This window comes from Neovison vison, chromosome 1 (genome assembly GCF_020171115.1).
Source record: "Neovison vison isolate M4711 chromosome 1, ASM_NN_V1, whole genome shotgun sequence".
In the NCBI taxonomy this organism is placed as follows: Eukaryota; Metazoa; Chordata; class Mammalia; order Carnivora; family Mustelidae; genus Neogale; species Neogale vison.
In genome coordinates this window covers 9,564,808-9,580,873 of record NC_058091.1, presented here as the reverse complement: position 1 = coordinate 9,580,873, position 16,066 = coordinate 9,564,808, and the positions used below count along the sequence as shown (strand labels likewise).

Genomic DNA, 16,066 nt, shown 5'->3' with positions numbered 1-16,066 from the left:
TTGGCCATTCGCCACCGACAGAATCCGCAGGCAGAGAAAGGAGCCGAGGTAAAAACAAGGGATTGGTTTCACTGAGCGCCCCCAACCAGGAAGACGACACCCTAGCATCTGAATGTCGGTCTCCAAAGTGCAGAAAGTACTTCCAGGTTTATAGAAGGAAACTGGGGGGCAAAGGTGGCTGGGCCGGTGCAGGTGGGCCGTGAAGGCCCCACATGTTGGGGCCAGGCATGTGGGGTCTTACTGGCTCAGGGCAGACCTTATTGCTGAAGGGAGTAGTTGTGGTTCTCATCATGCTTTGCCCACAGGGTTTTTTTTTGTTTTGGTTTTTGGTGGGGTTTTTTTGTTTGTTTTGTTTTGTTTTGTTTTTGCCTGAGCTAAGAGATAAGCTGGGCAGAAGAACTTAATCAGTTAGAAAGTTTGAGGTCAAAATGCAGGTGGTTGAAGTTCTCCTTCAAATAGATTGTTGCGGCCTAAGGAGACGGGGTCAGGGGTCTGGGGCTTCAGGGGAAAGAAATTTACTTCCCAGGGCATGAGAAGAGTGGATAACCTCGTAATTAGATGGTTGCCCTGCTGTCCGGGTGGGTCATTCAGATAAAATTTATCTCTGCTGATAACCCTCCTTCTGGGAAAGACCCCCAACGTGGATTCTTCTCGGAAGTTAAGGGAAGGGCAGACCGTTCTCTCGAGCTGCCGGGCCTTAATTACCTTCAGCTCAGAATAATCTTCACGCTCACGAGGTCCATCTTGGGGGCGGCCTGTCCTTGGCCCCTGCATTCTTCGGAAATTTTAAGAGCCACCTACCCAAAATGAGATAATTGATCCGAGTCCTCTGGGAAGGAGTTTCTTAGCGTGGTTGGCCGTCTGGGACCTCAGCCGTGCCCTACTTTAACAGTTCTAGTAATGACCCAGGGGGAGCTGTGGACAGCATGCATTATCAGGCTCTCTGAGGACCGTGGGCGGGAAGGGAGAAGCAGTAGTTGGGTATAGTTGATGATGGCTTCAGAATTCAGAAAACTTAGTAGGTTGGAGCAGTGGCTAAATCTAACAGGATATTTTAGAGGGGTAATTTAAATAAGATTCTCTGATGCAAATTAACAACTGAGCAATTACAGGCCAGGATTGAACTGAAATCACAGATTGTTGTAAACTGAAAAGCATTTAAGTCTTAATTATTTACAATAAGGACAAATACATCTGCGTATATTAAGGCTATAATAATACTCTGAGTCTAAAAAAATAAAATAAAATAATATTCTGAGTCTATTAAATGAAGTTCTTTTTCTTCTGATGGTCTGGATAGTTGTGTAAAAACAAGATAGAGGAAGGCATTAACTGTATACTGTAAAGTTTTTTTCCGGCGAGATAAACACAATACCAGGCAAAGTGGGTGCAAAGCAAGATTTATTAAAAACACTCTCCGGCGAAGTTTCAGGGCTCAGGAGAAGGGGAGCCGAGAAAGTTGCACCGGGAGGAGGTGGGCACCCTCGGGCGAGGTTCGGCGACTCTGGAAAGCAGACTGGCGGAAGTCGCGCCCAGGGCAGGGAGCTTCTTGGAGGAAGCTCAGGAGTCTTTTGGAAGTTTCCCTTATTTGGATATCTCGCCTGCTCGTCGGGATCCCATTGGTCCACAGGAGCCCGGGGCGGGGGTCTCAGATTCCTGCTTGGGCCTTTGTTCTCCTGTCCGAGTTCAGGTCATGTGGTGGGAACTTTTCGCCATCTTGGACCTTTGTTCTTCAGTCCGAGTTCAGGTCTTGTGGCGGGAACTTTTCGCCATCTTTAGTAGCCCTTCCTGCCAGCCCAATATTCCGACCTTTTGCTTAAGATAATGGTGTCAGGGGCGTCCACTGGGTTCTGGCTACTTCCTGCTGATACGGGGCGACATCATAGGGGTAGTCAGAAGTGGGCAGGCGAGAGTAGGGCTGGAGGAGGAGTTGATTGACAAACACTCGGGCAAGTTCTTGTAAGCGACCCTGCAAGTATCGGAAAAGACAGGGAGCAACTGAGATTAGAAGGAGGATTATGCATACAGGTCCCGCCACAAGGAGCAGCCAGGTTACCCAGTTGTAGGGGTCCAGGCCCCAGGAGGACGTGTCTCGCTGCCGTGTTTGGATCCGATCCCTGAGTTCTTTGATCCTGAAGGTAACTATACCTGATTGGTTAACAAAGTAACAACATTCTTCATTTAAGAATAGGCAGGTCCCCCCTTTTTCGGCAGTCAGAAGGTCTAAGGCCCGTCCGTTTTCTGTAGAGCTAAGGCTGCCAGGCTGGTGATTTGCATCTGTAGCACTGTGAGGGAGTCAGCAACCTGTTCCGTGTCATCATTCAGGGCTTGGGAGAGTTCGTCAAGAAAGTCTATGGAAGTCCCTATCTCCGCTGTTCCAGTTGCCACCCCTGTGGCTACTCCTGCCGTTATGAATGGGAGGAAGGCAGCCCTTCCTGCACGGTGTTGGGGGAATAGGATGGATAGCAGCTGGGATTCAGAGTAGATGGTGGTAGAAGGAGATAGTAGAATGAATATACAGCCCAGGGAGTCATTAGTGGTCAGGCAGCGATAGGTTCCCTGAGGGCACGAGAGAAATATTCCCGAGGGAGTACAGTACAGGAGGGAGGAGTTATTGATATGGCAGCTGCTGTGGTAAGGGGGGAGGACACATTAATTAATAATAGGTATGATTCCCCCATAGGACCAATATGGACCCTATTATTTGTGGCCCTGAAGTTGGGGAGCGGCCAGTCAATAGGGAGGGGTATCCCGACGATGTAGGGTGAGGTAAGGTAGATAGGATAAAAGAGGTGGGGAAATGGCCGGAAGGCTATGATTTATAAGAAAGGGCCGGCTGAATAGTAATTCAAATGGGCTTAAGCCCGAAGACCCGCGGGGCGTAGCCAGGAGTCTGGTGAGAGCAATAGGCAGAAGTGTAGGCCAGGAAAGACGGGTTTCTAGGGTAGGTTTGGTGAGTTGGGCTTTGAGCAGCCTGTTGACCTTTTCTACCTTACCGATGACTGTGGGTGGTATGGGATGTGAAGTGTCCAGGTTATGTTGAGGCTCTCAGCTACCTGTTGGGTTACACTGGAGATGAAGGTGGGTCCGTTGTCCGACTGGAGGGTCCGGGGCAATCCAAACCTCGGGATGATGTGCTCGATGAGTATTGGAGCCACCACGTCCGCTGTTTCGATCCAGCCTGTGAATGTATCAACCATGGTTAATAGTTGGTGATAGGTTTTATGGCAAGGAGTCTGAGTGAAGTCCAGTTGCCAGTCTTCCCCCGGCTGATGACCTCGGAGCTGATGGTTAGGTCCTGGTCTGCAGATTCACGGAGGAACAGGTTTTGCAAGCCCTGTGGACAACTTTAATTACCTTAGATAAGGAAGGATGATAGAACAATGGCTGAAGAAATTAGTGGAGAGTCTGTGGGCCACTATGGAGGGATCGGTGGATGTCAGTAGTCAAGGTGTGCACCAGATTGCCTGGCAGGGCAGTCCTGTCCTGAATGTAGATCCACCCCTTATCTGGCAAGGGTGTAGGCAGTAAAGTTGCAGGGTTTAAGCAGGGGGGAGGTAGAGAGAGAGAGATGCGAGTTTTCTAGGAATAGCAGATGGAATAGCTGGAGACGAGGAGGAGTCAGATGGGCCAGGGATCGGTGGCTAAGGTCTGTGAGTCGGCAGGAGAGTAGACCGTGATGGGCTGCCCTAAGGTCATGTTGAGGGCCTTAGAGGGGGTGACTTGATATCCCTTGGCCCCCAGAAAGTTAAGTAGGGTGGAGGTGTCGTCTTGGGAGACCAAGAGGGAGGGGCTACAGAGGAGGAGGTCATCCACATATTGTAGTAGAGTACTGGCCTTAAGGATGCACTGCTGTAAGTCTGTAGTCAAGGCCTGGCTGAAAATGTGAGGGCTGTCCCTGAACCCCTGGGGTAGAACAGTCCAAGTTAGTTGTCCAGAAGTGTGCGTGTCACGATCCTCCCAGGTGAAGGCAAAAAGAAAATGGGAATCAGGGTGCAAGGGGACGGTGAAAAGGGTGTCCTTTAAGTCCAGTACAGTCAAGTGAGAGGTGTTTGGGGGAACGTGAGACAGTAGGGTTAGGAATGACTGGGTGGAGGGGGACCATGGCCTCATTGATAAGCCTAAGGTCTTGTACCAGTCGATAAGCACCTGAGGGCTTGTGTACTGGGAGGATGGGGTGTTACAGGGGGAAATGATGGGGATCAGGAGTCCCTGACGTTAAAGCCGTTCTATGATAGGTTTCAGGCCCCGGCAGTGGGCTAAGGAAATAGGAAACTGAGCTCAAGAGGGAAACTTATAGAGTTATCCTTAAGCTGTACTTTAACTGGGGTAAGGTGGGAAGCAATGATGGGCTCTGAGATGTCCCACACCTGAGGATCTACAGTAGGTAGGTCATCTGGAGCAGGGGTCGAGGGAGTGGAGAGGTGTAGGATGAAACAGGTTGAGGTGGATAGAGGGGAGGTAGGGGAGAAGTAGATAGTTGCCCTTAGTTTCTGGAGAATTGTCCCTACCCAGTAGAGGGACCGGGCAGGAAGGAATCATAGGAACGAGTGGGGGAAGGGGAACCCATCCAGGCTACAGGTAAGGGGAAGGGTCACCCTAGGATTGGAGGAGGTCCCCCATAACAGTAATTGGTGAGGTTCGAGTAAGTACCGAGTAGGAAGGCAGAACAGAGTAGGTAGCCCCCATGTCCAGCAAAAAGGAGATGGACTTACCCACTACCTGGAGCGTAACCCTGGGCTTGGCCGGGGTGAGAGGGGTGGCCGAGTCTGGGCTTCGTCAGTCGTCCTCCAATCCAAGCAGTTGAAAGGCCGGACTTACTGTCTCGGGGGGTCCCCCACGTTGAGGCGCCGAAGATACCCCGAGGTTAGGGCAGTCGGATTTCCAGTGGCCCATCAAATGGCATTGAGGGCAAGGCCGAGTTGGCGTCTTTGGATTGGGGCACTGGCGAGCCCAATGTCCCTTGGCCCCGCATTCGAAACAGGCCCCCGGGGGGTGCGATTGGTTGCCCCTCTCTGCTGGCTCCCGGAGCCGGCCGGCCGCAGGGCTGCTACCAAGGCTTGGGTCTGCAACTGAACCTTTTGCTGGAATCTGGCTTGTCGTTTAAGCTCAGCCGCCTTCTCACGGGAATTAAAGACCTTAAATGCCATTTTCACCAAGTCAGAAATGGGGGTCTGAGGGCCCTCCTCAGCTTTCTTGAACTTTCTCTGTATATCCGGTGCCGATTGAGAGATAAAATGAGTAGCCAGTACCATGGCCCCTGCAGGAGAGGTGGGGTCCAAGCGAGTGTCCTGAACTAAAGCCCCAGTCAATTGGTTAAGAAACATGGTGGGGTTTTCGTCAGGGGCCTGGACAATCTCCCTAATCTTGTCGTAATTAACGGCCTTATTAGAGGCTGCCTGCATGCTGGCTATGAGACATTGGACCGTGCGGTCACGGCGCCGGCGGCCATCGTGGCCATCCTGATAATCCCAACCTGGTTCTACAGCTGGGACTGCCTGGGCTCCAACTGGCATGGCAGCATCAGTGAGCTGGACCTGATCATCGTGCTCCCGGGCAGCAGCCTGGATGTGTTCCCTCTCCTCTGTGGTGAGGGTGGTGGTCTGGACCACATGTAAATCATGCCAGGTGAGGTCATAGGCTTGGGCCAGATATTGGAATTCTTTGATATAGTTATCAGGATCGGCCGAAAAGGAGCCCAAATGTTTCTCAATTTGGGAAAGGTCTTGTACAGAGAAGGGCGGGCGCATGAACTTCCTCAACTCCAGCAACCTCCCTTAGGGGGCAGACTAACTCAGGGGTGGGGGGCTTTCGAGCCCTAGTGTGGGTGGAGCCATACAGACACATTCACGCAGTCAGGCACTCTTCAGATTCAAACATATTGGACACCCTCCTCTTTGGGTATTTCTGGCTAATGGGAGGTGATCAGTCTCCCCTTCCATTCTCTAGCTCAAACAGTAGCCCTGCGGCTGTTACAACAGAATTCAATTAAGTACAAAAGATGTTTACCAACAGATTTCAAAAGCGTAAACCTAGTTCTGGTGACCAGCGCTCTGGTATTTTATCCCATTTGGTTAACGGTTACCAAAGACTTTGAAAGCTACCTTAAGAATTACCCATTAAAACTCTGAGACACACAATTAACCATCAGTTCTAGGCATCTCTTTGCTAGCAGATTTTAACAAATAACAAGAGTCTATTTGACCTTCAGTAAACTTTGGTTGGAGTTTCCCGTTTACTGCGGATAAATTTGTCAGGAGTTCGGAAAGGAGTGGGGAAGGAGAGGAGGAGGGGGTAGACGAGGGCGCCGGTTCAGAAATCCTGAACTTAAGAGACCTTGGGGTAAGGATCATGGTAAGGAGGAGGAGGAGGAGGAACCAGGGGCCCTCTTGTCAGTGGTGGGTGAAGCTCTCCAGGGGTTCAGAGAGAGGAGACAGGGAGGAGAGGTCCGAGTCTTTGGGAGCAGTGGGTGGCAGGGGAAGGGGAGGGGAGCGGGCCAAGAGGACCTGTGAGGTGGAGCAGTGAGAGCAGAGGAAGGGGCGAGAGCGCAGAGTCCAGAAAGCCTGGACATAAGGGACCTTGGCCCATCTGCCTTGGTGTCTGCCGAGGTTATTTAAGTCCATGAAAATCTGATAGTTAAATGTGCCTTCCGGAGGCCATTGGGACTGATTGTCTAATCGGTATTGTGGCCAAGCGACAGTACAATAACGTCGTTTTCGCAGGTCCTGGTCCAGTTCCAGGGTTTTAAGATTGGCCAGCAGGCCTAAAACACCCCCGGGATGTTTTAGGGTCGAATTTGGATTGGGAGGTCCCCACGATTCGTTGCCGGGCAACCCGAGGGTTGGAGGAAGGCGTCCCCTCGTCCACCACTGGGTTGCGGAAAAACTGTGTCGACTGCCATAGAGGTTAGGACGTCTCCTAGCCTCTCGGAGTCACGGAGGTCACCTGCTGACCGGCGGGGTCCACCCTGATGCGGCCGCGATTAGGGCAGGGCTTTCCGGAAGGAGGCGCGGAATCAGGGGAAACTCACCACAGCTTCAGAAGTGGCGTTCAGAAAGGCAGGTCCGGTTTGGCCAGGGAAAGGAGAGAGCCTCCCCACTGTGTGGGGGCTCAATCACTTCCCGGGTTTCGGCACCAAATGTAAAGTTTTTTTCCAGCGAGATAAACACAACAAACACCAGGCAAAGTGGGTGCAAGGCAAGATTTATTAAAAACACTCTCCGGCGAAGTTTCAGGGCTCAGGAGAAGGGGAGCCGAGAAAGTTGCACCGGGAGGAGGTGGGCACCCTCGGGCGAGGTTCCGCAACTCTGGAAAGCAGACTGGCGGAAGTCGCGCCCAAGGCAGGGAGGAGGGGGCTTTTAAGGGGTCTTGGAGGAAGCTCAGGAGTCTTTTGGAAGTTTCCCTTATTTGGATATCTCGCCTGCTCGTCGGGATCCCATTGGTCCACAGGAGCCCGGGGCGGGGGTCTCAGATTCCTGCTTGGGCCTTTGTTCTCCTGTCCGAGTTCAGGTCATGTGGCGGGAACTTTTCGCCATCTTGGACCTTTGTTCTTCAGTCCGAGTTCAGGTCTTGTGGCGGGAACTTTTCGCCATCTTTAGTAGCCCTTCCTGCCAGCCCAACATATACGATTTCACAGAAAGCAAACAGCATGCTTAAGTAAAACGTACTTAGCATTTGAGGGGCACCTGGGTGGCTCAGTTGGTTAAGTCTCTGCCTTTGGCTCAGGTCATGATCCCAGGATCCTGGATTTGAGTCCTGCAATGGGCCTCCCTGCTCAGTGAGGAGTCTGCTCCCCCCACTTTCCCTCGGGCCCTCCCCTGTCATGCTCCCGTGCACATGCGTGCTCTCTCTCAAATAAATAAATTAAAAATCTTTTTTTTTTTTTTTTAAAGCAAGCTTGGCATCTGAAAAGGTGAACTAGTTACATAGAAATATCACATGCAAAACTTCAGTTGTCAGGGGATCTATCCATCCCTTGAAATTTTTCAATTTAATTTTTGAGTGTCTATGTTTTTGAAGTGAGAGGGCTACATTGCTGAAGATTTACTGCTTTTCCCCAAGATTTGATTGTGATTTATGTAAACCCAGAGAAGCAGATGCTTAAGGATGAGGACCTGTCCTCTATATTCTGACCCCCACAGGAACTTTCTGCTGCCAGGTTTTTTGTCATTTTGAACTGTTTAATTCTCTTGTTCATTTTAGGTTCTAAGTGTTTTGTTTTGCAGAATTGGAAACATAGTAGTGTACTTACTATATCCAGTGTTTCTCTTTATTGAAAATGTCTTTTATTTTTTTCTTTAAAGACTTTATATATTAGAGATCACAAGCAGGCAGAGAGGTAGGCAGAGAGAGAGGGTGGGGGAAGCAGGCTCCCTGCTGAGCAGAGAGCCCGATGCGGGGCTCGATCCCAGAACCCTGGGATCATGACCTGAGCCAAAGGCAGAGGCTTTAACCCACTGAGTCACCCAGGCGCCCCTGAAAATGTCTTCTTAATAAATTCTTTGGTTTGGGACTATTGGTTTGTATCAACTTGGACTCCCTCTGTTGTGCGTTATGCGGTAAAATCTGAACTCAGCTTAGGCATGAAAGAAAGGAGAGCCATTGACTCTTGTGTCTGAGAGCAGGAGAGCAGCCTCAGGCTTCCTCAGCGATCTCCACAGGATTGCCATTCCACTCCACCAAAGGTGGACTTTCTCCATACCTCCGCTGGTTAGCCACTGGCAGCATCTTCAGGGGAAAAGACTCATGTTCCCCAGCATCTGTATCATTTTCTGGGAAAAAGTTCTGATTATCCCTGTTTGGGTTATATGCTTACCAATGGCTTGGAGTCAAGCAGGAAGTTTCCAGAAGGAAGGGATATGGAGCAGACAGATGTTTACAATGTGGTCAAGGAGATTGAATACTTTGGGAAATATGTGTTGAGGGTGATGGGAGTATTCACACACCAGGTCTCTTCCAGTGCCTGGGACATGGACAGCTTTGGATCTGCTGATGTCTGTTTTACTGTAGCTAAATAGTGGAACTTGGGTTTAAGATTGCTGTCTATTACTCCTTCACCTTTGTCTGTAAGACTTTTTGGTATTGGCATTGAAGAGATTGCTGTTGACAGTATGTGTGCAGAGAGTTAGCTCCTGAAAACACTTGAGTCATTTCTTAAAGTGTAGCCAACACAGGGGAAAGCAGTATCAAAAAATGGACCTTTTCTCAAGGCCATATGAAGCATAGGGGAACTGATGGGGGACCAGAAATGCAGGTAAAGGGAGATAACGCCCCAAGGATTTCCATTCTAGAGGCTTCCAGGCTAAGCTTGGCACAAGTGGTTGCTCAAATTTGTTTTCTGTTGACATGTTACACTCATTTGGGGATATGCTTTTTAACATTTTTTGTTCTCTAAAATTTCTCTCAATTCTAATTTTTAAGAAGCCTCTCTAGGTTTCTTTTTAAGGCTTAAATCAATGTTTACACAAACCTACAATGTTTATATACATTTTAACGTGGCTGAAGTTCAGTAATATTTAAATGTGGAAGGGAGTTTCCAGTTTTAGTTTTTATCTTGTTCCATCAAGTTGTGCATTTGGCACACAAGAAGACTTAGAAATCTGTAGTGGTCTTTAGTTGGATTTAGCTGCATTTTAAAAACAAATTGTTAGCCAGAATCCCTAAGGAGCAATAACCAAACGACAGGTTACTCATCTGGCCCTTGTGTGCACACCAGGCCCTTCCCAGGAAGTCTGCAGTCCTGGGGGCCTGCCTGGCCCAGGGACCCTCCTCACCCGCCTCGTGCATTTATCTGCATCTGCCCTCCATGCATGAGATTTGAGATTTGGGTGATGTGGTTTTTTAAAAATACCCCACAACGTGTCCAGCAGAATTGTATCAACTTTTTCAGCAGTAGGAGAAAGGCCCGTGTGCTGACCCCTGGAGTTCTCCATGCCTGCAGCCTACCCCCTCCTCCCCCTTCCCAGCCTCTCAGGACGAAGTCCCGGAAGGCCAGGAGCGATGATGCCCTTCTGTGACTGACGGACCGGACCATTTGTTTCTTTCTAACATTTTGTTTCAGAAAAAACCTCAAACATGTAGAAAACTCAAAATCATTTTCCATTGAACACCATCAACCTATACCGCCTAGTGCCTGTAAACAACATCTCACTCTCCCTTCTTTGTTGCACATTCATCCTATAGTCTGTCTTCTTATTTTTGATGTATATCAAAATAAATTAGTATTTGGAGGTTTTGGGGTTTTTTTCTTAACCTTTTTCCAGTAGCTATGAATTCTTCCTCGTTCTGAGGATTTCAGGCATCCTTAAGCAAGTGTGGGGCGAGTGCACTGGCAGGCAGGAAGGCCTCCAGTCCTGACCGTGTGGTGGGTGTTCAGTAAATATTTGTTAAATGAGTGCAGGTCCATTGGTCCTATTTGACTAGCTCTGTGATATGCCTGAACTTGCCACTTAAGGACAGTTATATTTCAAATAAATCGTCGGTTTCCTAGGTACATGTTACCTCCATTGGGTAAGATGGACCTTCTCTAATGAGGTAGTTCAATGAAAGACAATTATTTAGAATTTGAAATGGATTAAAAATTATATTAAGTACTATACATAAAAATTTTAGTTATTTTTGTGAGAAAGTGAGCACGAGTTGGGGAGGGAGGGCCAGAGGGAGAAGCAGACTCTTCCCTGAGCAGGGAGTCCAATGTGGGACTCGATCCCAGGACCCTGGGATCATGACCCAAAAGCACCAAAGGCAGGTGCTTATTGGACTGAGCCACCCGGGTGCTCACAGCAGCGATCGTCTTGGAATACGCACGTAGTGGTGTTTGTGGGAATCATGTGTCCGGGTTGAGGCACTCCATGAGGAGCCTCTTGAGGAAGAGGCTAAAGGAGCAGCCCCACCTCCCGTCACCCAGAGCAGCTTCCCTTTAGTCTGTTTTCCACGGAATTAAGATTTTATTGTAGGAAAAGTTTGAAAATCCCAGCTGTTAGGCTAGCTGACCAGTGCGCACAGCCATGTAGGCCATTGTAGAGTGGGTAGTATTCTAGCAGAAGAACCTAAGTATATCTTGCTCCCTGGATCTTATATTCTGAGGTGAGTTGGCTGGGGGTACAGCTCTGTTAAATCCATCCCAGTGGCTCTAGGTAATAGTGAGCATTCTCACAGCCAGGGAGTCATCGGAACACGTGTGCATCTTACATGAGTGTACGCATGAGTGCATCCGTGGGTTCCTTCAGTCCCTGCGTGTGAGTGTGCCTGGAATGAATGATCTCTGCTTTCACTTCTGACCTCTGTAAGGAACGGTGTTGGGGCGCTTAGCTCAGCGTCTGACTCTTGGTCTGGGCTCAGGTCGTGATCTCATGGTCTTGAGGTCTGACCCTGTGTTGGGCTCGGCACTTGGGGTGGATCTGCTCGCAATTCTCTCCCCCCTTCCCCTGGCCTCCCACCTCTCAAATAAATAAATCTCTAAAAAAAAAAAGAAACAAACAAAAGTCACACTTCCTCCCCCCCCCGCCCCCACCTTGGTGAAGTGGGTGTGTTTTGAGACCATTTTGAGAGCTGATCTCTGAAGGTGGTGTGGGCAGAAACCTTCCCCCCGTTTCCACAACAGAGTGGGGGGCTCTCACTGTTGGTGTCTTCTTTCCTCACAATAGGGCTGATGAATCATTTTGGTAATATGTCTTCCTTTATTTCAAAACAACCACAGCCGCAGTCATGAGCATGTTTACAAAGTGTATGATAGAGATTGTTTGGTTTTTTTACTGTTGAAGTTTACATTTGTAACTTCCTCTGTTCGTCTCTATTCCCAATAGGCGCGGGTTATGTATGATTTTGCTGCTGAGCCCGGAAATAATGAACTGACCGTTAATGAAGGAGAAATCATCACAATTACAAATCCGGTAAGAGGTTTTAAAAAAATTCGATGGTCTCTTAAGGACTCATTTTTAGGATTTTATTTTTTTTTTAATAAGTTGATCTTAAAACCCGCACAGATTTTTGCCCTGTTGTTTATGAAGTACTGATGGTAAATAAAAGTTAAGCCCCCAAAAGGTAGTCGGATAGGGTTCCATCAGGCAGAAATGGAAAGAGATGTCCCAGTCAGGTCCCAGCCTGATCACAGGTGGCGAGATGGGAACACATTCTGTGTTTCTGGGAAGTCGCAGCTGTGGCTGACGAACAACAGCCTGTGAGCCGGGTGTACAGCTGAGCCCTTCTCCCGTATTCTTGGTGTGTTTTCTGCATGACCTCTTCGAGCTAGGGCCTCCTAACCTGTGCTGTACAGATGAGGGTAATGAGACCTAGAGGGCAAGCACGCTTGCCCACGATCATTCTGTCTGTAAGTGGCAGAGCAAGGACACATCTGTTTGACCTCTGAGCCTCTGCTCGACCTCTGAGCCTCTGCTTTTTCTCTCTGCTGGGAACACGGCATGTAAACAGGCATCCCGGGGTACAGGGCGCATCTGGGCCAGTAGCAGACAGCCTAAGAAAACTGGCTGTCCAAGTCCAGTCAGACAGAACCTGTGGGCCAGGATGTAGACCTTGGATTTCATTTGTAAGTAGCGGATTCATTTAAGGGTGTTCTCGTTGATGTTAGGCTGTAACGTCCCCTTGATGTAAGGGCACATCTCATTGGTGTGGTGAGACTTGCATTTCCGGATTACTCTGGCGCACGGTATCGAATGGACTGGTGTGGCTGGGGATGCCCCTTGGGGTCATAGCTATAGGAATTGAAAAAGCGGAATACAGGAGGCCTTGCCGAGTCTGGCCTGGAGGACTCGATGCCAGATTAGATACTGTTGGAGAGAAAAGAGGCAAGGATCCCGGAGATTTGGGACTTTGGCCTGAGTGAATGGTGGATGTATTAAAGTGCGGGAGTCAGGGAGAAAAGCTTCTCTGGAAAGATTAAATGAGTTTACTGTTACGTGAAGAACGGTAAATAATGAACTCTTCCCTACAGCTTTGTATCCGTTTAAAATGGAAATGCGGAGCTGGAGGCAAGGGCTGGGCCTAGGCTGCCTCTGGGACTCCTCTGAGAGTAGCATGTGGAGAAGGTTCTGGGGACAGCGGGGCATGGGGGGAAGGGAAGGAGGTGATGCAGGGGTTCTTCCAGGTGGGGGGGGGACAGGGAGCTGGGCCAGTGCAGAGACCGGGGAGGGAGAGTGGGAAGCGACCAAGAGAGGGTGGAAGCTTTTTGATATTGGAAGTATTTTCAAAACCTTTTTTATATGTTTTAGATATAAAAAAGAATTACTGGGTAAGAAAAGTATATATAGTTTTAGATAATATGCTAGATGTGTGTTAGTAAATAGGTTGTATTTTTAATCATAAGAGAGATTAAAGATTCTTTATCCCTATGACTTTTTTAAATGAAGAAATAGTCTTCATTTCTTGGTAGAATAGTATTGTCTTTAAGTTGCTGGTATGCACAAAAATGGACAAAGTTGGGGCTTGAAGTGATTTTTATTTTTATTATTTAAAAAAAAAGATTTTACTCATTTGAGATAGAGACAGCATGAGCAAGGGGAGAGACACAGGGAGAGAGACCAGCAGACTCCCCACTGAGCTGGGAGCCTGACTCGGGGCTCAGTCCCAGGACCTGGAGATCATGACCTGAGCCGAGGCAGACAGCCAACCATCTGACACCCAGATGCCCCTTAAAATGATTTTTTAAAAAGAATATGTTATCGGGGCACCTGGGTGGCTCAGTCAGTTAAGCATCCGACTCTTAGTTTAGGCTCTGGTCACGATCTCAGGTTCATGGAATCAAGCCCCATGCCAGGCTCCCAGCTGAGTCAGCGTAAGATTCTGTTTTCCTCTCCCTCTGCCCCTTCTCCTGCATGCCTGTTTGCTCTCTAAATAAATAAATAATAAAATCTTCCAAAAAAAAAAAAGTGTTATCTAGATTCAGGTAATTGAGACATGATTTATGAACTTAAGACAACTCTTATTTTAAGGTGAAAAAGTAGAACTTTGTAGAGATAATAGATTGAAAAGTGGGAATTCCAGTATTTTATAATTGAACATTGTTTATCCAGAAGATCAAAGGAACCATGGATGAGTTCGCTTTCCCTAGGGGAACAGGCAGTCCTTAGAAGAACAACCATTTGTTGTCTCGCTCAGGAACCTCTGGGTTGGCGGGATGGTTCCACTGACTCGCGCTCCCTCCTGCGCCTGCAGTCAGCTCTTGGGCAGCTGGGCGTCGAGTGCTTTCACACGTGCTACTCAGGTGTCTGGCAGGTCCCCTGCTGGGGGTTGGCTGGCCTGGGGTGGGGTGTTCAGGAGATGGGGCCTTGTCTCTGTCTTCTGCAACCCACGTTGTTCAACAGCTCTTTTGGAAAAAGTATGCAAAGCCTCTTGAGGCCAGACTCAATTCACCCCATATTATTTCCACCTCACCTCATTCTGTTGGCCACAGGGGTCACAAAGGACAACACAGATTCACCCCACAGAAATGGGGGTGTCATTCTACTTCTTGACAGTTGGGGCTGCAAGCCTTTTTGTCATCTGCCCCCACCCAGTGGATGGAGAGGAATTGCACGTGGACGGCACTCTTGTCTATTGAATGGGCTACTTTTCAGTCTTTGATCGCTTGTTTGATTTTTCTTCTTTTTAGATGATGGCATTTTCTGGAGTAAAGAGAAGCCTTAATTATTTATAACTTTGAGGGCACCTGGGTGCCTTAGCAGTCCGTTAAGCATCCAACTCTCAATTTGGCCCGGGCTGTGATCTCGGGGTTGTGAGATCGAGCCCCGTGTCAGGCTCTGTGCTCACTCACCCTCCCTCCCACACTTCCTCTCTCTCAAATAAACCTTTTAAAAAAGTGTTTATAACTTTGAACAGTGTTATCTCTGCAGTAATAAAGAGCTTAACATTAATTACTTTTCATGTATAAAAAAGTAAAATTCCTGCAGGAAATTTCAACTATAATGTTATCTTTTTTTTTCTTTTTTTTTTTTTTATTAGGATGTTGGTGGAGGGTGGCTGGAAGGAAGAAACAGCAAAGGAGAACGCGGGCTTGTTCCCACAGACTATGTTGAAGTAAGAACTTACTGTCTTACAGTAATTAAACCTGGTCTTTCAGACATGTTTTTATGAATTATGGAAAGTAGCAACTTCATTTTTAATAAAAAAATTTACGCTGTTAAAGTAATATGTGCTCATTATGTAAAGTGTGGAAAATATATTGAAGTAGAACTAAGAAAAAAAATGTTACCTGTAGAATCAAGCTCCAAGGAGTGACTCCAGGTACGTAGATTAAGTTCTTCTGTTATTCTGAATAAATGTCCGTATTTTTTCTCTTTATATTGTGTAATCGCTGCTGCCAATAATACTGTTTATATTACAGGATTCATTTACAAAGTTTAAAAAGATTTCTTTTGAAGTAGCCCCCCTTTTCTTTGCTGGTTTAGGCCCCATCCCTCAACTCCTCGTATCCCCATAGAGGGTCTTGGATGAGTTAGTTCCCTGGGAGCTGCTGCCTGGCTTAAGCTCTGTGCCCCTATAGGCCAAGCAAGGCTAGTGTACCCGCCCCTGGAAGGAGCCTCCCACCTGGGACACACCCACTCAGCTGACAACCCCACTGTGAGCCAATCTCCCGGCGCCCCCTGCTGTTTGCCCGTAGGTCGCTCAAACTCCATGCTGGGTCAGCTTGCCTCTCCCACTTTAGGTGACCAACCAAAACCAAGGTTGCCTGGTGCCCTGTGAGTGAAACAGGAGTGAGATCAGGAACAAGGTGCCTCTGGTTCCCGTCCAGCAGAGGGGAATGTTGCCCAGGGCGGGTATTGACCTGGGCGCTGTCTGCCTGTTGTTCCTGATGGAGACGAGGGGTGGGGAGTTTTGAGCCCTCTGGAGAATCTGATGAAACTGTGGCCCTTCTTCTCAGAAATCTGTGTGTGTGCCTGCATTCCGAGCTCGCCTGTGCAGTTCCAGAGGGCGCACAGGCACCTGGACTCAGCCCACCGCTCGTAGGTTTATGTCATGTTTTACCTCTGTGCACTGTGTAGGCAGGATCCTAAAAATGGACAAGAAAGAGAGAAATCTGAGGGTTTAAGTTGGTGCTAGCATTAATTGCATT

The 16,066-nt window shown here is 48.4% G+C and overlaps 1 protein-coding gene across 3 annotated transcripts in view; it reads left to right on the top strand.

Annotated features, from left to right (window-relative positions):
* The window catches only part of SNX9 (sorting nexin 9), a 112,533-nt gene that overhangs the window by 43,738 nt on the left and 52,729 nt on the right, over window positions 1-16,066 (top strand). For all 3 annotated transcript variants that reach the window (XM_044243209.1, XM_044243200.1, XM_044243218.1), the window contains exons 2-3: window positions 11,805-11,891; window positions 14,956-15,030. In XM_044243209.1, coding sequence (XP_044099144.1) covers window positions 11,805-11,891; window positions 14,956-15,030 — 162 coding nt within the window. The remainder of the gene's footprint in view (window positions 1-11,804; window positions 11,892-14,955; window positions 15,031-16,066) is intronic.